The 23,901-nt window shown below is 31.7% G+C and overlaps 1 protein-coding gene across 3 annotated transcripts; it reads left to right on the forward strand.

Annotated features, from left to right (window-relative positions):
• The first annotated feature begins 244 nt into the window (after positions 1 to 244).
• On the forward strand, positions 245 to 22,211 carry LOC127716010 (methionine adenosyltransferase 2 subunit beta-like). 3 transcript variants are annotated; one of them, XM_052222123.1, is made up of 7 exons: positions 245 to 288; positions 3,718 to 3,903; positions 4,956 to 5,070; positions 7,226 to 7,378; positions 8,753 to 8,946; positions 13,090 to 13,176; positions 14,287 to 14,674. In XM_052222123.1, exons 2-7 carry the CDS (start codon positions 3,721 to 3,723, stop codon positions 14,458 to 14,460), a joined length of 906 nt encoding a protein of 301 aa, XP_052078083.1. In that variant the 5' UTR covers positions 245 to 288; positions 3,718 to 3,720; the 3' UTR covers positions 14,461 to 14,674. The 3 variants fall into 3 exon arrangements, with proteins under 3 accessions (XP_052078083.1, XP_052078081.1, XP_052078082.1); XM_052222121.1 differs by lacking the exon at positions 245 to 288 and adding an exon at positions 1,043 to 1,062 and having other exon boundaries at positions 14,287 to 14,677; XM_052222122.1 differs by lacking the exons at positions 245 to 288; positions 13,090 to 13,176; positions 14,287 to 14,674 and adding exons at positions 1,043 to 1,062; positions 17,119 to 22,211.
• The last annotated feature ends 1,690 nt before the right edge of the window (positions 22,212 to 23,901 follow it).

Consider the following 23,901-nt stretch of genomic DNA (forward strand, 5'->3'; position numbering starts at 1 on the left):
ATGAGAACCCCAGGCCCCATTAGCCCCTCTTTAAAAAGTTGAATAATATAGATCAAGGCGAGGCCATGCTTGAAAACGTATCAGGTTCAAAAGTTTGTCTGTATTCAAAGTGAAACGTTGGTGTAAATACGGCAATAATTAAGTTTATTTCAGTTTTCTTTTTATTAAAGAGACTCACTGTCAATAGGGTACTTCTCACGCTGAAAAAACAAAACAGTTTTGTGGTTCATATTCACACCCTATCTCGGTTATCTCCCATGTATGATCATGTAGACAGAAGTTACAAATGTAAACAACTTGTTTATAAGATTTTGTATTTAGTGTTTGATTTACTGATCAAACGGATATAAAGCTGCATTTATTTCAATTGATAAGTGTTTATCTTATGACATAGGTGCCATCACTAACACCCAAACTGTCAAGAGTTACTGGGGTATACATGGTATAGAAGTTTAGTCACTTTGGTCTTAGTTCGGACTCCTTGATAACTCGGCCCATACCAAAGTCGGCCTGTAACAAAATATGCCTTTAACAAACTCAAGAAATGATCAATAAAATCTTTGAAAGTACTGAAAGGTTCATCTTGCAGTTAACATTTTTATGTCAATAATTTTGTGCAACAGCTTGTGTGTTGATCAAATTCTAAATATACATTGACTGTCAATAAGGTCACCAACTATTCAATACGCCCTTTACAATGAAAAAGATTATTGATAAACAATCTAATTGTCAAATCTTTATTATATAATAACACAAGTATAGCTTTTAAATCAGTAATTTTTTTTTATTTCATACATGTACATGACATGCATGACATATATATATATAGCTACAGATTTATATGATTCATTCAATCATTGTAATTATTAACATGATTAATACATGTAATATATCTGAACTAACACAAAATTAAATCTGCCCTCAATTGTATTGATTATTGATTATAGATAAAATTGTCATCTTTTTATTATTTCGTGAACACAAATCAAGGTTATAAGTCTACAAAACTTTTATTTTATTACTGTTAGGGGTCAGTTAAGGATTTTTGCAGCTTACATGTTGGTTAGTAATAGAAAATATTTTATGTACAGATAAATGTTTTTTATAAGTTATTTATTAGATTTGAATTACTTTTTAATTTCTGAAATATTCTATTGTGTAAATGTGTCAGTTTAACAATAAATCATTACTAAGATAGAAATTTATAACATAGGTAAAAAAAAAGTAGGAGACTTTTTGGTGACCTTTTAACAAGGCAGAATCGTGAACTGTGACATGGTTTTCTTTTTTTGGTGTATAAATGGGAGGTGCAAATCAATAGGGATTGCATGGAAAACTTCTGCACTATATTTACATTGATGAAATTCACTTGTATGGTTCTGATATTTTTTTTTCTTATAATGATTAATGTTCCAATGTACACATTTGTTCATACATCTGAGTCACAGGAACACAACAAACAGCAAAATTATGATGACCATATTTTGACCTCTAGATATCTCTTGTGAACTTTTGGTTATTTGTGTCCTTGGGTTGCTGACTATCTAACACAAAAATGGACAAACAGGGACAGATCCTTACAGACATTTCAGTTTTCTAGATGTATTTATTTACACTCTTTGTGATTTTTTAAAACCTACTGGATTAAACCTTATTATAATTCCAAAAACTTGTATGTTTTTTTTTCTTTCTTTTAGGCATATATGTTGGTGGGAATTATAAGAATTAAAAGGTGTTTTTGTTGTTTATCAATATGTAGAATAGTTACTGTGAATTTATTTATTATCATGGGTACCAATTTTCACAGATTGAAGAAAAGTTGTATTTTTGTAGCAAGGTATCTGATTTGTGGTATTGCCAAAGTTACCATGGTTACCATACTAATCTATGTATACGATAGAAAATTCTTAAATCGATAAACACTTAAATTGGTACAAATGTAGTTAAGGTAGCTGGCCATAGGGGTCTGAATGTTTGACTATAGATTTTTCTAAAACTTCTTTAGAAGACTATTGGGTCATTGTACTCTCAAATTTCAATAAAATTTGGGGGTCACAGACCTTGTTTTTTGGTTGAAATGCATTGAAATCAACAAAATCACAGTTATTTTATATGGGTTATTAATTATATAGGGGAAACTTGATTTTTCCATATTGAGGAAACATTACACAATAGAATTGGTTAAATCTCAATGAGGGAATTGCTTTTCATAAATACTTCCAAAATTCCAAATAGAAATAGAGGGTCACCTGGTCACCGACCTTATTTTCTGGAAAAATTTTAAAAAAAACGCAAATTGTCTGATCAAATTCTCCCATTGCTTTTTCTGAAAATTTTTTCATACACTTAACGAAATTAATTTTTTTGATAGATTAATTCCTAAATTTCAAGTAAAACATGTTGTTGTTGTCTATTGAATGATACTTAGTAAAATATTTTAAAAACAGAAAAATAATTTTGCAACACAAGGGTTGAAGGGTTGCTCAGAAAAAAGATACCCGATCTACCTAAATTTGCCTTTACAGGCAAAATCCATGAATAAATGGATGAATGATACAATGGCAACACAAAATGATGAATCCATAACTTATCTTAGTCATGTTAGTCATGTAGTTGTTATTACAAACTTACTATATGTATTATGGAAATCATTCTGACTATTATCGTGATTATTTTGCATTTCAGTGCTTCATTTCATTCTATACAGGAAGGTTTGGATGAGGGGTCCTTCATTTTCTTTATTCTTTAATTTGTTAAGCCATTTTTCTCTATTCTTTTTTTATTTTGCATATTTTCCTCTTTTCTTTATACATTGTGCCAATGTTTCTCTATTCTTTATATTTAAGCATCCCATTATTCTTTACTTTTAATATTTTCGGCCCATTTTACTCTAATATTCTTTATTTTTGGTACCCATTTCTTTTGCAATTTTTTTCTGTATACCCAATCCTCATACACTGATAATATCCTTAAAAATGATAATTGTCCAATGACATGTATAATTTGAAAAAAAGAAAACTTTTGAAAAGTGACATGTCTTGCACATTTGAAAAACATCTTTCCAGAAGATGCTGGGTATACTTTATTTCGTATACTCAGAAAAAAAATTAGTTACATTGTATTGTATGTTGTATATACTTCTTATAAAATCAGAAGTATTAATCTTATCAGTGTTTGTCTGGATTATTTGATAATGACATCCTGTTAATAATTCCATCATCTGTCTTATAAGTACATATATTCAGGGCAGGGGATTAGTAAAAATGTTTCAACATTTTTGTACATATTAGCCAATTTTTTTTACAAATCAGTGAGTCCCACTTGAATATTAGCAGCAGTTGTAGACAGATAGAGGGCAAATTTATTGTAAGTTTCAATTCCAATTTTGAAAAATTGTAAAAGTTTACGAGGTTTTTTTACCTAGCATGCTTAGAAGTCATTCTGTTACAAGTGAAAAGTTTTACAAAGGGATTGTAAATACCATTGCAAGTTTGAGCTCTATGGAACATCATAAGCATTTAACCTATTTATCATGGATAAAAAAGTCATTCAGTCATAACATTAGAATGCCAAGTACAATGAAGTAAGTTGATAGAATTTTCAACGATGATTTTAAACTCAGTATAATCATTGTTAAAAAGATGAACACAATTAATTCTGAATATTAAAATATATATCTAATTCATAACTTCAAAAAATATTGTTTGTTCTTTTCAGGTAATGTCTAAAAAAGTTTTAATCACTGGAGCATCAGGATTATTAGGCCGAGCTGTATACAAGGAATTTGTGAATGAAGGATCATGGGACGTTTTGGGCCTGGCGTTCAGTAGATGTACAGGAAAATTAAGGAAATGTGACATAACTAAAGATGATGAAGTGAAAACTGTGATGAAAGAGTTTAATGTAAGTGTTGATGACCTGCAATTTTTGGAATGATTGCTTTAAAAGTTCTAATCATAAGAATAAGAAGATGTGGTATGATTGCCAATGAGACAACTCTCCCAAAGAGACCAAATGACACAGAAATTAACAACTATAGGTCACTGTACGGCCTTCAACAATGAGCAAATCCCATACCGTTTAGTCAGCTATAAAAGGCCCTAAAATGACAAAATTAATGTAAAATAATTCAAACGAGAAAACTTACGGCCTAATTAAGGTACAAAATAATAATCATCATATACTTAATAAACTTTTTGAAAATTTGTATCGAATATTAAGGGTCTGCATAGTACATGTGGTAGGGAAATTTGAAATTATTGTATTAGATATGATCATGATTCTGGTATTTTGGAGTAAGCAAAAAAATATAATATATATTTGTCAGAATAGAGAATGGAAACGGGGAATGTGTCAAAGAGATAACAACCCAACTAATGAGTAGAAAACATATGTAAATATATACAGGATATACTGAATATATTGTAATATCTGCGAGTGTTTTAAGATGGGTAGCCATTGTGTTTTCATACGAATGCAAAACTTTGCAGCCATATAAATGGTATGATGTTGTTTTGTCTTGTTGTTGAATCGTTTTGTGTGCTTAGTGCAGAACTGATGTCTTTTGTCTTGATGCAAGTTGTTTATTTTTGTTTGTACCAATCTGACAAATCAAGCCAATCACATCTGATTTTATTTAGAGAGTTATAGACTTATAAACATGTTTAACCCCTTCTTTCTGTGCCTGTCCCAAGCTAGGAGCATGTTTGTCAGTATTTGGGGTTGGTTGCTCACAGTCTGCTATTTTTTTTTATTGTTCTTAGCATATATATCAGGCTGTTTTTTTTTTCTCTTTTGAATTGTTCCACATGTTGTAGTACCAGAGCCCTTATAGTGTACTATATATTCACATTATTTGGTCTCTGGTGGATAGTTGTCTCATTGGCAACCATGTCACATCTCCTTATTTTTGTACTAATGCTGTAATGTACATGTAAATTCATATATTATTACAGCCATCAGTAGTTATACATTCTGCTGCTGAGAGGAAGCCAGATGCTGTTGAACAGAAACCAGAAGCAACACAAGAGCTGAATGTATCAGCAACCAAAGTAGTCTGTCAGAATGCAGGTATTTTTCATGTTCACATAAAACTTACTATTCCTACTGAGTCTGAAAGTAAATTGTGCATGATGCATGGATCTATTATCTTGTCTAAATATATCAAGCATGTCGTTGTTAAAGTTATATTTAAAATTTGAGTTATCTTCCTTTGTCCAATTCATATTATTGCATTCCAATGCTTAGTACAATGTAATGCTTAATTTTTAGTTCCCACTGCAAAATAAATGCTATCTTTACACTTCAGTGCTCATAGGCTTTTTGATATTAAAAAGTCAATAGGATATATATGGAACATAATTAACATTTGTAAAAGAGACATGTATCTTGACAGCATGAGACAACTAAAACATGTGTCATCAGCAATTGCAAATGCATTATAAGAATGTTTGATAAATCCAATGCTTATGTTCTATATAAATTTTGTTGCTACTCTTGACACCTATTAAGTTTGGCAGTTATTTTCATGGGCTATGTTCCTTTAATATAAGAAATTCCCTGACCAGCATTATAAAGCCTCTGTTTCATTATCCATGAATAGGTAATCTCTATCCCTTAGATACTTAGCCATAGTTTTTTAGGGTAAAAATTGCACAAATTACAATGGATAGAATCCATAAAGTTACTAGCTGGTTAGCTATATTTAAGTAATCTTTTGAGTTTGTTTCTATTTATGTCTATATAAATTAAGGAAATGTGGTATGATTGCCAATGAAACAACTATCCACCCAAACCAAATGACGTAGATGTTAGCAACTATGGGTCACGGTATGGCCTTCAGCAATGAGCAAAATTCATGCTACATAGCAACCTATAAAAGGTCCCAACACAACAAAACGTGCGACAATTCTAATAAGAAAACAAACGACCTGATTGATATACACAAAAAAATAAATACATATGTGATATACACTTACAAATGAATACCAGTGTATTACAGGCTCTTGACTTGGGACAGATACATACAGGATGTAAGCAGTATATTTATAATATATACTCAAATATAAATATAAAAAATGATGTGTAAGTGTATTACCATGACTAACATGTATCATGCTTATTTAGAAAAATAAAATTTAAATTACGCAAGTAACAAAAAGTAGTGCATGGCTTATACAGCAATCTGTTATACCATCAAAGGGAAATAAATCATTCAATGCCTAAATTTCTTTCTTAGCAGATTGATTTGATATGTATCTTTACTAAGGATTTAAATATAGAATTATACAATTCATACATTGTCTCCAAATATAAATTTTATGTGTACAAGGCCTAGGCTTAGAAACAGGTAGAAAGGGAGACTTTGCTGAGCATTTCTATCCTGTTTTGAGCACAAATAAAATTTATATTTCAAGACAATTTATAGTTATTATGTTTTACCCTTGTCCGTCTGTACGTCCTTCCATCCGTCCGTCCGTCCGTCCGTCCGTCCGTACGTCCCAAAATTGGTTTCTGTTCTCTAACTTCAGTTTGCCTCAATTAAATGTTATGAAACTTATACACAGTGATCATTACTACAAAACACAGATCCTGTTTGAATTTTGATGGCATCACTTTTATCGTTCTAGAGTTATCCCCATTTACAAATGGAAAAATTGCTGAAATATTTGTTTCTGTTCTCTAACTTAAGAGTGCCTCAAACTGAATGTTATGAAACGTATACACAATGCTTATTACCACTAAACTCAGATAAAGTAACAAATTTTGGTAGCGTCACTTTAACACTTCAGTTGTGTCCCTTTATAATGTTATATGCAAACGGGGGCATCATCTGTGTCCCATGGACACATTCCCCATTTATTCTTTATATACTGCATTTCCTACAACTGTTCCAAATCAAATATTTAGGGTAAAAACCATCATTTTTTTAATTTGGAGCAAACGATGTAAAAATTCTGCAAACCTGTAGTTTTAATGACGTCTTAAATAAAACACAACAGAAAGGCATTGTCAATGTCATAAACAAGGGGATATATATCATTGACAGTATTTCACAAATGATTAAACGGTCCATGCAATTTGACTGCACAAATAGCACAGCTACAGTATTTACCATTTTATCAGGTTTTCAGTTGGTAATTATTAAAAATCATTAAGTTAAATTTCTAGCGCTAGCTGATTTGGTATGGTATTTATTGATAACACATTTATTTACTTTTTTTAGCTGCTGTTGGTGCTTGGGTATTATATATCAGTACAGATTACGTGTTTGAAGGATCATCACCTCCATATGCCGAGGATGCTACCCCAAATCCACTTAACAAATATGGACAAAGTAAATTTGAAGGTGAAAAGGTCACAATGGAGGTTAGTCAAGGTAGACATCTAATTTTTCAATATTAATGTTAATATCTTATTTGAAGCTTTCATAAAATTGTGAAAGATAGCTGTTTCTTACATGGAATTGGGTTCCATCTTAATTTAAGTAGATATGAATATGATTTAAAAAAAAAAAGAAGATAGTATCAACAAAAATTGGTATAGATTGATAATTGCAAAAATAGCTTAGAAATGTAGTTTAAAAAGACTGTCAATTCATTTGTTTAAATTTGATTAGACTGAAGTAAAGAACCACATGTTGAAAATTGGTTTAATATTCATAAAAGAAAATCAACCAGTTGACCCTCAAAGATGGCATCCAACATGTCCAAGGAAAATAAGTCCAACCACTATTTCATCATTGAAAACTATCTATAGGATTATTGCAGTAACAAATGTAAAATATTATTCTACCATACATATGTTAGTGCAATGATCCCTTTGAAAGTTTTTCATTGATGTAATAGAAGTTGGAGTTATTTCCCTTGGATCAATCTTGGAAGGCCAACTGGTTGATTTTCTTAATCACTTACCAATCATAGGATTTCGCTCCTCTGTTTCAAAATAACAAGGTGTTTAAAAGACTGTTAAAGATTGATAGAATATGAATAAGGGAACTTAAAAATTAGAAAAAAATAATAGGTCTGTGTTCTAGTTTTTGAGATATAATCAATAGAAAATTTGGCGGAAAATAGTTCTCTCTAGATTTTTCATACATTTAACATTGACACCTTTTTCCTTTCAAAAACTATGAAAAAATAACAAGGATTTTATAAGATTTTCAAAAATGACTTAAAACTATATACAATAAAATTCTGAAAAGAAAAGTATGGGTCAGTGGGCAAAATTTTTATTGGCACTACATGGATAAAACTAGAGGATTCAGAATATCTGACAAAAAGTCAAAAACAAGAGTAGCAAACATCTTTAAACATGTGGTACAGCCAAGTTGGACCAATAGAAGATCCTTAATAGATAGTAGTATTGAATAAGATGAGGCTTAAACAAATAAAAATCATTCAGGAAAAAACTTTTTTTCTGAAATCTAGTAGTCAGTATATATTTGAAGTTGATTTTGATTTTATAGAAGATTGGGCAAAGGGAAGTAACTCTGACTTGTGTATCGATGGGAAAGAATCAACTGTAAATTTAAAAATTATTGTGAGGTTTTTGTTAATGCGAATAATGTGACTTACAAATGTATCGCAATAATAAAAAGTCGCATTCTGATATCTGATACATATATTTGTATGCAGATTTTTTAACATTGCAATAATTAATCTCGCATTTTTGTCCATTTTTAATAAATCGTAGTAATAAATGCATGCAATAATTTCAGAATTTACAGTATATCATTGTGTTTTGTTTGTAGATAATTCAATATTAAGAGTGCCAATTCTGTATGGAGACATTGAGTACTTGGATGAGAGTGCTGTATCTACACTATTTCAGAAGGTCACAGACTCATCTAAACCGTGTCCTATGTCAGATTATGAACGACGTTTTCCAACTCATTGTGATGACATAGCATATGTGATAAGACAGTTAGCAGAGAGAAGGATCACAGTAAGTTCTTGAAATCTTACATTGCGTTTAAAAATACCATTAAATGTTTCTTATGTAATAATACATCTGCAGCTTTTTTACCAAAAAATATTTAAATTAAATTGACCAAGTTGTCCGGAAATCATGGAAGTGTTCAGTATTTTCTTGTAAAAAAGAGGCTAAAGATACCAAAGGGACATTCATAAGTCGAAAACTAACTAACAATGCCATGGCTAAAAAAGAAAAAAAGACCACCAAAAAAACAAACACAAAACACAACATAGAAAACTAAAGACTGAGCAACACGAACCCCACCAAAAGCTAGGGGTGTTCTCAGGTACTCCAGAACAGATCCAGCTCCACATTTGGCACCTGTTATGTTACTCGTGTAAATACAAACCAGCTGTTGATTGTAAGATTCTTCATGAAAACAGTTCCTGCAATAGTTAATCAATTATATACAAAAGCAACTCTGTCCATCTTACTTTCAAATTAAATTTGCAATGTAAATTTTAAATACAGTGTACCTGGCTGCAAATTTCACAGGACTTTAAATTATGGTTTGAGTATATCTTTTGATGAAGTCAAGCATATTCACTTTATTGTCGCCTCTGATGTTTTATAAATTCTAAGTAATTTATTAAATAAAGGTATAAGATTAATTAGGGCATCAAAACAAGTATTTTTGTGTTTGTTTAATCATTTGATTTGTATACCGACTAATACTTGAATGTGATTTGTCGGTTAGAATGAGTTCCTTGGTTTAGACTTTGATAGAGCATGTTGCTGGATCTACTACTGTAACCAATGTAGAAGCTATGATGATGTCACTCTGTTATATACAGTATATGTATGATAATAAATTTGAAATTGGCAGAAAATATAAAAAAAATGTTTAGTTGAGAATTTTAAAGATAAAACACACTTTTTGTAGAGGTTTATTCAGTTTGCAAAATGGTTTGTGAGTTAATGGGCCAAGGTAACACATCAACAACCTCTAGAAAAAATGTGTTTAATCCTACAGAAGTTTTTGATTGCGAAGTGATGGTTTTAATGCAGTACAGACTGCTTTTATTGAAGAATTATAGTGCTTTTATGCTCTGGAAAAGATAGATAGTTTATCACAGTCGCTTTAGGATTTTATTGTATTCTTGCAATAATCTTAAGGATTTAAAAAAAAAGTTTTTATTACAATGTAATAAAAGAAAGGGCCATTCATATATATTTTTTTAATCGTGAAGATATTTGCTAGAATAAGTGAAAGAGGGAAAATAAGTTGAAATACTCAAGAATTTGAGAAATTTTACTTTAAATGAATTTAAAAAAGGGGAGGAGAGGGGTTCATTCCCCAAACACCTGTGAACAAAATCATGGTTGTTTCAGTTGCAATGGTATAGTTTTATTAGTTTCCTAACAAAATGTTTTACAAATATTTGATATCCTCCAAATAGTTTTTTTTTACTGAATTCAGTGGTTTTACTGAGATTTTTACTTGAAATTGAAGTGAGATATAAAAGTTTGATCAGTTAATCATGTTAATAGTCATATTCCATAGCTAAATGAGTTGGACATTTTTTATCTGTGTCATTGCAGTGTTCTTTCCAGGGGTTATAGTGCCATGGTTCCATATTGGTGTTATAGTGCCATGGTTCCATATTGGTGTTATATCTTTAACCATAGTGATATCTCAATGTTGCCATTCTGTAAATATAGACAATGCATTTCCCATAGGAACTCCTTTTGCAGCTAAAACTGCGCCACTTTTACGGTGAAGTTTCATGAAAAATTATATCCCAGAACAGAAAGTTGATATGCTCTACTTTTTTATTCAAAGGTCAAAATATAGGGCTGTGCGGCATATTTTCAACATTTATATGCCCAGAACTTCTAAGAGTTTAATTTTGGACCTTCTAAGAATTAAATTTTAGGCGTTACCATGTTTTTCTATACTGGTAACATTCCCAAGTTATGTCTCTATGAGATGAAACACAGAGATCATATCTGGGAACCAGTACGTTAACAAATTAACATATCTATGAATAGTATATATCTCCCCGAAAGAGGCGTGGCTTGTGAAACAGCTGTATTTACAAAGTGCAACCTAAAGAGATTTGATAGTAGAATGTAGTATGCATGTGATGCTATAAATTAAGGGAGCCATCATTATGTTATTTGAAAATACTTGTGAAAAAAGTGAAAGTTTTTGTTTGAAAACAATATCTAATATCATTACACATTGAATTATAAGTGACACTATCAGAGTTTAGGGGGAAAATATGAAGATAGCAAAGGGGAAGTCAAAATTATAAGTGGTTATGGATGATTGGAACCTATCAAGCTATTACAGTTAGCGGTGCCAAGCTGCCGCTTTTAAAATTGTCAGCTGGGGGTGGTAAACTGCTGCCTTTTTATGTGGCAGTGTCACTATCACAGCTGTAGGTGCCAAGCTGCAGCTTTTCAAAGAGTCTGTGTCGCTTTCATAACCTGAGATGGAAAGCTGCATCTTTTCAAAGTGTCAGTATCACTATCAAAGCTGGAGCTGGCAAGCTGCAGCTTTTCAAAGTGTCAGTGTCACTATCACAGTTGGATCATCTAAGGTGGTAAGCTGCAGCTTTTCAAAATATCAAAGTCACTATCACAGCTGGAGGGGGCAAGCTGGAACTTTTCAAAGTGTCAGCGTCACTATAATAGTTGGAGCTTATTAGGTGGCAAGCTGCAGCTTTTAAAAGTATCAATTCCACTAGCACAGCTGGAGGTGACAAGCTGCAGCTTTTTAAAGTATCAATGTAACTATCCCAGTTGAAGGTGGGAAGCTGTAGCTTTTTAAAGTGTCAGTGTCAATTTCACAGCTGGAGGTGACAGGCTGCAGCTTTTCAAAGTATCAGTGTCACTTTCACAGTTAGAGGTGGGAAGCTATAGCTTTTCAAAGTGTCAGTGTCACTTTCACAGTTAGAGGTGGGAAGCTATAGCTTTTCAAAGTGTCAGTGTCACTTTCAAAGCTGGAGGTTGGAAGCTGTAGCTTTTCAAAGTATCATTGCCGCTATCACATTTGGAGGTGAGACGCTGTAGCTTTTCAAAGTATCAGTACCACTATCACAGTTAGAGGTGGTAAGCTGCAGCTTTTTGAGGTGTCAGTATCACGATCACAGATTGAGGTGGAAGGATGTACACCATCAAAATTTTAATGCAACAATCATGATTGGAGGGGGTTACCTTATCAAACTGTTACTCCAGATTCACGGCTGGAGGTGGAGGGCTTTTCTCTAAGTTTTGAGGACTGCTGAAATCTATTAAACTATTAGTACCAGCATCACAAATTTAGTAAGATGACTATTTCATGTCACAATATTAATTTCACATAAAAAGATGGAGATTAAGGACTGTATACTATCAAACTGTTTGTATCACTATGCCTGTTGGAGACAAAGAGCCGTACTCCCTCAGTGCCACAATCAAAGACGGATACTGAGGACTGCACTATATATAAGTATCATAGTTGGAGGTAGAGGGCTGTACTTTAAAAGCCGCAAATATTCATTCTAATTGAGGGCCGTATCTACCATATCAAACTATTAGTACCAGTATCATATTGAAGGTTGAGGGCTGTATTATTTTAATTTGTTAGTACACCAATCACAATTGGAGGTTGAGGGCTGTACATCTTATCAAAATATAAGTACCTCTACGACAATTGAGCCTCCTCGTGGGGTTTTTGATTATGTGATTACTTGGCCGTTTTTATAGTGATTATTTGATTACCAGACCAAATATTTCATGGATATTTGATTATTTGATAATCCAGGACTGTATTTTTGATTATTTGATTATCTTAAAAAAGTAATTAATGATTATGTGATTACATTGGCAAATAATTTGTGATTATGTGATTACTTGGACACCCCAATGAGGGGCCTAACAAATGGAGATTGAACACTGTATTCTGTCACACTACTATAGTGCACACATCACAGTTGGTATCAAACTATCAGTGCCAAAATCAAAGTTTGAAATGAGGATTGTACTTTATTCGAGCCTCTTTGAATCTGTCAAAATACAGTCATGGTTTTGGAAACATCAACGGACTGAATAGCACACTGGTAAAGGGTGCACTTTCTCAGGAGCAGGAATTCATAGGACTTATGAAGCAAAAAACGTTTATTTTAGAATCAGAAGCGTGAACTCAAAATACAAGATGTAGATTTTGAAAACTGTATGAAGTTGGTAGATGACTTGTTGAGTGAAAAACATCAGGTAATATTTGAATTTAAAGTTAATTTAAATACATTGTACTTGTAAAGAATGTATTAATTTTGCATAATGAATGAATTACTGTAAAAAAGAGCTAATATTTTATTGTTAAATGTTAAATATAAATATGAAATATATCAACAATAATGTATATTATGGGGTGCATTGCATTTGCACCAATTTTTACAAAATTCAATCATACATTTGCGCTGCAAGGTTACATTTCATTTGCGCCAAAAAAATTAGAACGACATTTGTGCCATTTTACAAGTTACATATAACGGAAAAGTTAAAATATGCATTGCTATATCGTGAATAAGATTTTTTTCAGAGTATTCCCCATGGGTAACAAAGTGAGTTCATACTCATTTCTAATATAAAACAGAGAGTCACTTAGGTTTAAATTTATATAGTGTTCATATGTTTGAGGTGTCAAGATGGACATTGTTAATTCTGAGACAAACAGACAGTTTTCTCAATTGAATTGTTCCATATTTTTAATTTTGCTTACAAGTTTTGGTTTTACTCCAGTGTTCCTGTACATAGTGCTTTCTTTTAGGATTTACGATCACGTTTATTTATTACAGAACTGTGTTTTAGCGTTATTAATATGAAAAATCTCTTTTCAATAATGTATCAGTGTATAGAGCTTTCATTATGGTTATGATGACTGGTTTCAGATTAATAGTTTTATTGTGCTATCAAAAACTGTGTTTTAAAGTTATTATTAAAAGTCTCTTTTGAATAAAACATTTTTTTATACTATTTACCTGTATCATTGGTGCTAATGAATTTTTTTCTGTTTAGCGCAAATGAAATATGGTTTGTGGCGCAAATGAGAGAATTTTTTGGCGCAAATGAAATGCCAATCGGAGCAAAAAAAAAGCACCAATATAATGCATCATATGAATTTTTTTGTATTTGATAAAAAAAAGACTGTAAACTAAAGCAATTCAACACACAGTTATTTTTTTACAATGTTTACACTGAACAATGTTTTAGCAGAAAAAAGTGATCAGATTTTAACTTTTTCAATTTTGTTTTGTTTAATCTGTATATTATTTTGTTAGCATCAAGCACATGGTAAATTACACATTTTATTGTATATTTTAGAGTTATATGTGGCCATTCTACCAACCAATAGACCCTATAGCCTTAGGCCTCTATGATTACTTTGAGATAGTCAAGAAACCAATGGATCTCAGTACAATAAAGGAGAGAGTAATAAACAAAGGGAAGTGCTTTAATATGAACAGAGGGGAAATAAAAAGTTATGAGGCTTTGTAAAACATATTTCATTTTAACTTAGAAAAATTACTTGACATGTTTGATTATGGTATGTGTACTAAAAATTCATAAAAAGATATTGTAAAAACAGAAACAAATTGGCCATATTAGATGTAAATAAGTCATAATTGTGTTACCATGGTTACCTACACCCTGATTAGCTTATGGTAATACATATTACTTTTTCAATATATATATATATATATATATATATATATATATAATTAATAAACAAGGATATTAAATGCATGGTCAAGCTGACAAACTCAGTTTTGATAGTTGTATATACTTTATGATACTCTGGATTTCAGAATACACATCTCTTTTTAATTTAATTATTTATAATTTCTCATATTTTTGAAATTTGAGACCCAATATTGATATTAAGGCAAATTGAGAGTGTCTTGTGGTGTTTTTTGTTTTTTAATCATTTGACTGCCTCAGTGGTCTCTTGGTAGTGTGTCTTGAGTGTAGGAGGATGTAGGTCAATCCTCTGCTGGGTCAAACCAAATACTTGAAAAAAGTGTAATTGCCGGTTCTCTGCCAAACACTCAGCATAAGCCGTTAAAAGCAGAGACAGGCTAGCTTCGTGTCAGAATAATGTGTCCGAATAAGATGACATGTCTTCCTGTGGACTGTAACCTTGTGAAATTACCTCGTTAAAAATTCTGCTCCTCTTGTAAAACAAGTACAAATCAGGGTTGATATTCATTTCACATTATCATGTTCTGGTTCTGAATATATATATATGCATTTAATTTTCCGCTGCATGTTATATAGCTTTTTATCATCATCATCATTTGATCATTAATTCTTTGACTATGTTTTTTTTTCTAGAATAATTTGGAATGTGGTCTATACAAGTCAGTAGATGAATTTAGTGGTGACATGCAACTTCTCTACCAGAACTGCTATCTGTACAGTGAACCAGATACTGAGATTTATAAAAGGGCGAAACAGTTAGAAGAATACCTTGAAAAGACAATGAAAACAACCAAAGTGATAAACCAGTGGGAATGGATTCACATACTGAAAATTCTTCTCCAGGAAGGGAAATGGCTTCAACAATGGGAAATTTACAACTGGAGGTGGATTACAATTCACAGTGGCGTTGTTTCTTGCACAGTTTTTATAAAATGTTATATTTTTCAATAAATCATTGCACTGATGTTATTCTTGGTGTTTTGACTGGTTCACAAATAATATACACTACAGATGAGAAGGATTTTGCTTTTTATTCCAGTACACAGGGGAACTGGTGGCAAAACATGGTTGCCAGAAGTTCCAACTTCTGCACTCTTTTTGGACAATTTTAATAGAAAAACTTGTTTTTATTGTAGTAATAAACCATTATTTAAGACGTTTCTGCCACTGGCCTCCTTCAGTTTCTTTATTTTCCTTCTTAACTACATGGTAGACATTTTACTTTCACAATCATTAAGATGTTATAGATTTAGTTCCTTGGTAATGTGATGACGTCCCAATAATTTGACGTCACAATAACATGAGTTAATCAAAGTATATGAAGTTAGATGAATTGAAGTCATACTTTTTTAATGTTGATCCCAAATGGCCTAATTGTATTTTGTTTTTGCATCCACTGTGTTTCAATATATATTCTATAATTGACTGATTTTTTTTAAATTTGTTGAAGTACTTGAACTGTCATGTCCTCTTTACAATAGGCCTTCTGATTATAGTGTTCAGCTACTGCTTTTTCTCTGTTATGTCTAATATCTGCTATGTGTTCTTTTATTCTGTCGTTGAGTGATCTTTCTGTTTCTCCTACATAGACATAGTGGTTACATTTTCCACAGTGTAGTCCATAAACAAGGTTTGCAAGTTTTATACGTCCATGAATATTGTTTTTAAAGTTGAATGTCTTAATTCCCAGTACAATTTGTATTTACATTTCTATAAATTTAGATAAAAGGTATACATTTGAGAAGACATTGATTGTCTATCCACTATAGACAGGTGAAATAGGGAAAAATTTTGTGTATTGGGCAACATTGTTTAGCAAGACATAACATTGCATCAATTATGGGAATTTTTCTAAATGTTAGATATTACAAATTATGGTACTTTCATTGTACGAGTATTTTCTTTAATTAAAGTAATGATAATTATGTAATTGAGGGACAAACGTGTTATGTTATTGTCTTCCAATTAAAAATTTGCAATTTTTGAAGCATTTCTATTCAGGTTATTTGTGGGTTCTATACTCTTAAATGTTTTTTTTTTGGTAGACATTCTAAACATTTGTCAGGAGCATATCACCAATAAAGGTCATACCAGACACATATGTCATGTAAGATGAACTCATGTTGTCATTTGATATGAACACATGTTTTCATGCCAGTGCCTCTTAAATATAGCTGATTATATTGTATGGGTTTAAACATTGCTGAGGGCAATACAATAACTTTTAGTTATGCTACATAAGTTCATTTGATTTGGATAGATGGCTCATAGGCAATGAAACCATACCTCCTTATATTCATATCAGAAATAAAATTTACCATGTTTTCACTTGCAACATTGTTTTTACTTCAAAACATAGTTATAAAGAACATTTATAACCCAATTGAAAATGGTATTGTAATTAATTTAATATTTACTTTTTTAGATTAATTTGAATATTTGTTTTTCCTTCAGGATAAAAGTATAAAAGGGACATATCATTGGAGTGGTGATGAAAATATGACTAAATATGACATGGCTTTAGTAATGGCGGAAGTTTTCAGTCTTCCTTCAGATCATATTCAACCAGACAAAAAGCCTTCACCTGGAGCCTCTAGACCATTTAATTCTCAGCTTAGTTGTCAGAGACTGAAAGACCTAGGAATAGCAAAAAATAACCAGTTTAAAAGCAAGATTCATGATGTATTGAAGCCATATTACAAGACATGATTTACTTTTATTTTGATACTATAAGTTCAGAAATTATTGAGAGGTTTTTATGTATGCGAATAATGCGACTGGGTGAGTATCTCAACAATATATATATAAGAAATGGCATTATGATATCTGATGCCGATTTTTCTGAAATCGCAATAATTAATCTTGCATTTTTTGTCAAAATTGCAATAATAAATGCACGCAATAATTTCTGAATTTACTGGAAGTTAAATCTAATCTGCATCACTATTACCTTAATTTTTAAGGCAAAGTTTACATATATTAGGTTAAAATTTCAGACATTACAACTGGTGAAGTATAAGTAGACTGTCCACTGTAGATTGGTCATTGATACAAAATTCATATCAGTCTTAAACTAAGATATTGAATTATATTTAAACCAACTTAATTTTGCTGTTTTTTGGCCCTTTTCAGTTGACTTCACAACAATTTATGTTCAGAAAATGTTTACTTTGATACATGTAAAAGAGAAAATCCTTGTTTAAAATTTTTTTCACAATATTTATAAACATTATTTTTATCGAGCCTGCGACTTGTTGCAGAAAGCTCAACATAGGAATAGTGATCTGGCGGCGGTGGCGTTAGCTAACTTCTTAAAAGCTTTATATTTTAGAAGCTAGAAGACCTGGATGCTTCATACTTTGTATATAGATGCCTTATGTTATAAAGTTTCCGTCTGTCATATGTCCATTGTCCGTGACCTCATTTTCATGGTTCAGTAACTACTTGAAAAAAAAGTCAACTTTTTTTGTAATGTTAATTTCTTTCTTATTATGAGTCATAGGATAACTATATTTAGTATGTGCGTACCTTGCAAGGTCCTCATGCCCGTCAGACAATTTTCATTTGACCTCGACCTCATTTCATGGATCGGTGAACAAGGTTAAGTTTTCGTGGTCAAGTCCATATATCAGATACTATAAGCAGTAGGTCTACTATATTTGGTATATGGAATGATTGTCAGGTGTACATGTCCAACTGGTAGGTGTCATCTGACCTTGACCTTATTTTCATGGTTCAGTGGTCAAAGTTAAGTTTTTGAGTTTTGGTCTTTTTTTCTAATACTATATGCATTAGGTCAACTATATTTGGTGTATGGAAATATTTTATGATGTACATGTCAGTCTTGTAGGTTTTATTTGACCTTGATCTCATTTTCATGATTCATTTCTCAGTGTTCAGTTTTTGTCGAGCCTGCGACTTTTGTCGCAGAAAGCTCGACATAGGGATAGCGATCCGGCGGCGGCGGCGGCGGCGTTAGCTAACTTCTTAAAAGCTTTATATTTTAGAAGATGGAAGACCTGGATGCTTCATACTTTGTATATGGATGCCTCATATTACGAAGTTTCCGTCAGTCACATGTCCAATGTCCTTGACCTCATTTTCATGGTTCAGTGACTACTTGAAAAAAAAGTTCAGATTTTTTGTAATGTTAAATTCTCTCTTATTATAAGTAATAGGATAACTATATTTGGTATGTGCGTACCTTGCAAGGTCCTCATGCCCGTCAGACAGTTTTCACTTGACCTCGACCTCATTTCATGGATCAGTGAACAAGGTTAAGTTTTCGTGGTCAAGTCCATATCTCAGATACTATAAGCAATAGGTCTAGTATATTCGGTGTATGGAAGGACTGTAAGGTGTACATGTCCAACTGGCAGGTGTCATCTGACCTTGACCTCATTTTCATGGTTCAGTGGTTATAGTTAAGTTTTTGTGTTTTGGTCTGTTTTTCTTATACTGTATGCAATAGGTCTACTATATTTGGTGTATGGAATGATTGTAAGATGTACATGTCTAGCTGGCAGGTGTCATCTAACCTTGACCTCATTTTCATGGTTCAGTGGTCAAAGTTAAGTTTTTGAGTTTTGGTCTTTCTTTCTAATACTGCATGCAATAGGTCAGCTATATTTGGTGTATGGAATGATTGTAAGGTGTACATGTCTAGCTGGCAGGTGTCATCTTACCTTGACCTCATTTTCATGGTTCAGTGGTCAAAGTTAAGTTTTTGAGTTTTGGTCTTTTTTTCTAATACTATATGCAATAGTTCAACTATATTTGGTGTATGGAAATATTTTATGATCTATATGTCAGTCACGCAGGTTTTATTTGACCATGACCTCATTTTCAAGGTTCATTGCTCAGTGTTAAGTTTTTGTGTTTTCGTCTGTTTTTCTTAAACTATAAGCAATAGGTCAACTATATTTGTTGTATGGAAGAATTGTTAGCTGTACATGCCTGCCTAGCATGGTTCATCTGACCTTGACCTCATTTTCATGGTTCATTGGTCAATGTTTAGTTTACTTGGTTAATGTTAAGTTTATGTGACAGTTGTAATAAAGCTTTATATTTAGGACTATCAACATAATATCAATGATTAGTAAAGAAGGCGAGACATTTCAGCGTGTGCACTCTTGTTGTGTTTTGGTCTTTTTTTTCTTCAACTAGAAGCAATAGACCAACTATATTTGTTGTATGGAAGGATTGTAAGGTGTATATGTCTGTCTGGCAAGTATCATCTGACCTTGACCTCATTTTCATGGTTCATTGGTTAATGTTTAGTTTTCATGGTTAAGTTTGTTTCTTAGATACTATAAGCAATAGGTCAACTATATTTAAGGCATACATTGATTGTAAAGTGTACATGTCTGTCTGGCAAGGTTCATCTGACCTTGACCTCATTTTCATGGTTCATTGGTCAATGTTAAGTTTTCTTGGTTAAGACTGTTTCTTAGAAACTATAAGCAATAGGTCAACTATGTTTGGTTTATAGAATGATTGTAAGGTGTACTTGTATTTCTCGTTTGGTTTATCTGACCTTGACCTCATTTTCTTGGATCATGTTAAGTTTATGTGTTACTTGTAGTAAAGCTTTATATTTAGGACTATCAACATAAAATCAATGTTTAGTAAAGAAGGCGAGACATTTCAGCATGTGCACTCTTGTTATATTTAGGGAAGTTTGAAAAACAAATTCATCAATTAATTTATAGTTGTTCACAGTAACCTACTTGTTGAAAGAAGAGTAATGGAAATGCTAGAAGAAATGATGAAGCATTTAAAGATCAATCAATGTGAATGTCAAAAGGAATGGTTTTTTTTTTAATTGTATAATATGATTTTAATTCTACTTTTTAATTTGACTTGTTTCAAGAATATTTGTTTTTATATTATCTGGTTTTTTTTGCCCTTTTTGCCACTGATTATTACAAAATTAAGATATTGGTAATTTGGGATTCAGTATGTTTGTTGCTTTATTGTTTGTTAATAGCATTTTTCTTTAATCTTAAGTAGAAATAAAAATGGTCATGATGGTATCGACCAGTTGTTTTTTAATGGGGGTAAAATTCTGTAATATATATTACTTTTAGTATCTAGTTTATAAATTGTATCCGAAGTTTTGATCCATCGACAAACATGGCCGCCATGGCTAAAAATAGAACATAGGTGTCAAATGCAGTTTTTGGCTTATATCTCAAAAACTAAAGCTTTTAGAGCAAATGTGACAGTGGTAAAATTGTTTAATTTGTCAAAATCTATCGGCCCTGAAATTTTCAGACGAATCGAACAACCCATTGTTGGGTTGCTGCCACCGAATTGGTAGTTTTAACAAAATTTTGCAGTTTTTTGTTATTATTTTGAATATTATTATAGATATATATAAACTGTAAGCAGCAATAATGTTCAGCAAAGTAAGATCTACAAAAAAGATAATATGACCAAAATTGTCAATTGACCCCTTAAGGAGTTTTGCCCTTTAAAGACAATTTTACACAATTTGCTCATCAAGTTTGCTAACATTTAAAAATCTTCTCCTCTGAAATACAGGTGAGCGATTCAGGCTCTTGAGGGCCTCTTGTTTTAGCTCCTTGTCATGGTAAAATTATCAATTTGGTGCATCCTTTATTATGTATGAGCCTCCTCATGGGGTTTTAAATTATGTGATTACTTGGCCGTTTTTATAGTGATTATTTGATTACCAGACCAACTATTTCATGATTATTTGATTATTTGATAACCTAGGACTGTATTTTTGATTATTTGATTATCTTATTTAAAAAAATTATTAATGATTCTGTGATTATATTGGCAAAAAATTTGTGATAATGTGATTACTTGGACACCCCCATGAGGAGCCTCATGTATTAAGGAAGGTTTGTATCACAACTAATTTGTAATTTTTTGTTTTATTAGTTTGTCAGATTATAAACGTATAATAGGGTATGCTTTTACGATTATGTCTATGTAAACTGTCAATTTAAAGATTGTAAAGAAAAAGATTTTCAAAATTGTGTAAGTAAAGTCAAATTATTATAATATCTGATCACATCAATTTGATCTAAAGGATGATTAGAGTCATATACAAAACAAATACAAAAATGTAATCATTGAAATGGATTGGCCCTTCAAGACAGAAATAAATCTCCACTTTTTTTATTTTTTTCAATTTGAATATGGCTTAAATAAACTCATCATAGATACCAGGATAGAAATGTTGTATTTGCGCCAGACGTGCATTTCGTCTACAAAGATGCTTATGTCATTTTAAGTCATTTTGCATGATAACTGAACAGATATTTGCAATGAGCATGCAGGCACAAAGACTACATTAGATGAAACTTGTTGTTTTTATAATTAATAATTTATTTTATGATTTGTTTGTAAAGTGCGTTTGTATGACTTTAAAAAATTATATACAAGTACAGAGAAATATGAGTTCACACTGTAAAGCAAAATGATTGAAATGATGTGGATATTTATAGATTAGTAGATAAATACATTGTTATATGGAAGATTACTAAATGAAATAATAAAAAAATTATAAATTATCTTTGTCTTCAAAATTATAAATGCCTTTTTCGATCACCTTGCACAAAGGAATTTTCTGGTCATCTGCAGTCGTAGTAATCCTTTCGTCGTCAGTCATCCGTTAGCTTTCACAAAAATCTTCTCCTGTGAAAGAACTTGGCCAATTGAAACCAAACTTCACCATATCATCATCCTTATTGTGCCTTATTAAACAAATGTGTTGAATAATTCTGTCTGCCAATCAACATGGCTGCCAAGGCTAAGCATAGACTATATCGGTAAAATTCAAGGTGTGTTTTATATTTTGAAAGATGTTTTAAATAAAAAAAACCTGAAAGGCAAAACTTGCAGAATAAAAATATCTACCAACCGTTCATTAGGACAGGTATGTTCAAACGTCTTTTTATAGTTTTTGCCTTTTAGTTACCAACTTTTCCTAGTTTTGTCATTTTGCTTATTTTCGAAACTTAAATAGACATTGGTGGGTTTAGTTTTAAGTTTTTTTTTCTTCTTTAGAGAAACATTTTAATTAAGTAGATATATTCTACTTTAAAATCTGTTTCATGCTAGTATGAATACTAACATTAGCAATGCTTTTCGTTATCAGAAACCTGACATTGTTTTTCAAGTCTTTCTTCTCTCAGAATGATAAAGTATTTTCCTTTTTTAGAAACTGTTCTCTTATTCAATTCAGCCATGTGTCTGTAAGATTTTAAATCAGAGATAGAAAGGTATGAATTTATGGATGATCCTTAGGTCTATGTTTAAAATGAAGTTGAAATTTCTGAATGCAAGTCATATAGATGCTTATCAGGAGACGGTGGAGACGATGGCTTAAACCATTTGTAAAAAGCTTTAGATTGCATACGCTAGAAGATAAAGATGTGTCATATCTAATATGCCAATAACTTATGTTACGAAGTGTCAGTCTCTCATATGTCTATTGTCCTTATCTTCATGGTTCAGCAATTGTTTAAAAAGAATTACATATTGTTGTCTCTTGAATATCTCACTTATTATGTGTTTGTGGTAACTATATTTGGTATATAAACTCTTTGCACTATGCATATGCTGTCAGATAAGGCAAATTTGTTTTCTAGTTTCTATCACAAATACTTTAAGGAAAAGGTCAATTATATCTAATGTATGAAATTATTGTAAGACGTTGATAACTCACCATCAGGATCCATCTTACCAGAGGTAATCTTGATGTTTTATTCATCAGCCATGAAATTTGCAGAATGAGAGTGATGATAATCCAGCAGTGGCGACAGTGTAAACTATTGGTATGAAGCTTCATTTCAGAAGGTAGAATACCTGGATGTTTCATACCTTTTATTCAGATACCTTATGTTACAAAGTTTCCGTCTGTACTATGTTCATTTTCGTTAACCTAATTATCAAGGTTCATTGACTGTTTGATGAAAAACTTATAGTGTTTTGTAATAAGGGCCACGCCTAGTGTCGGGTAGCCCTTTAGTTATCTGTCTGTTTGTCTGTAACAAATTGTGTCCGCTGTTTATCTCGAAAACACCGTTAAAATTTCATACTTTATACTTGACATGTATATAAACCAACACCAGAGGTTGTGTCGTAATGTTTGTACAACTTCTTAGGTCAAAGCTCAAGGTCAAAAACTGGAGTCAGTTGTCAACACCATGTCCTATGGTAAATATCGTGTCCGTTCTATATCTTGAGAACCGTTGTGAT

This window comes from Mytilus californianus, unplaced genomic scaffold (assembly GCF_021869535.1).
Source record: "Mytilus californianus isolate M0D057914Y unplaced genomic scaffold, xbMytCali1.0.p SCAF_9, whole genome shotgun sequence".
In the NCBI taxonomy this organism is placed as follows: Eukaryota; Metazoa; Mollusca; class Bivalvia; order Mytilida; family Mytilidae; genus Mytilus; species Mytilus californianus.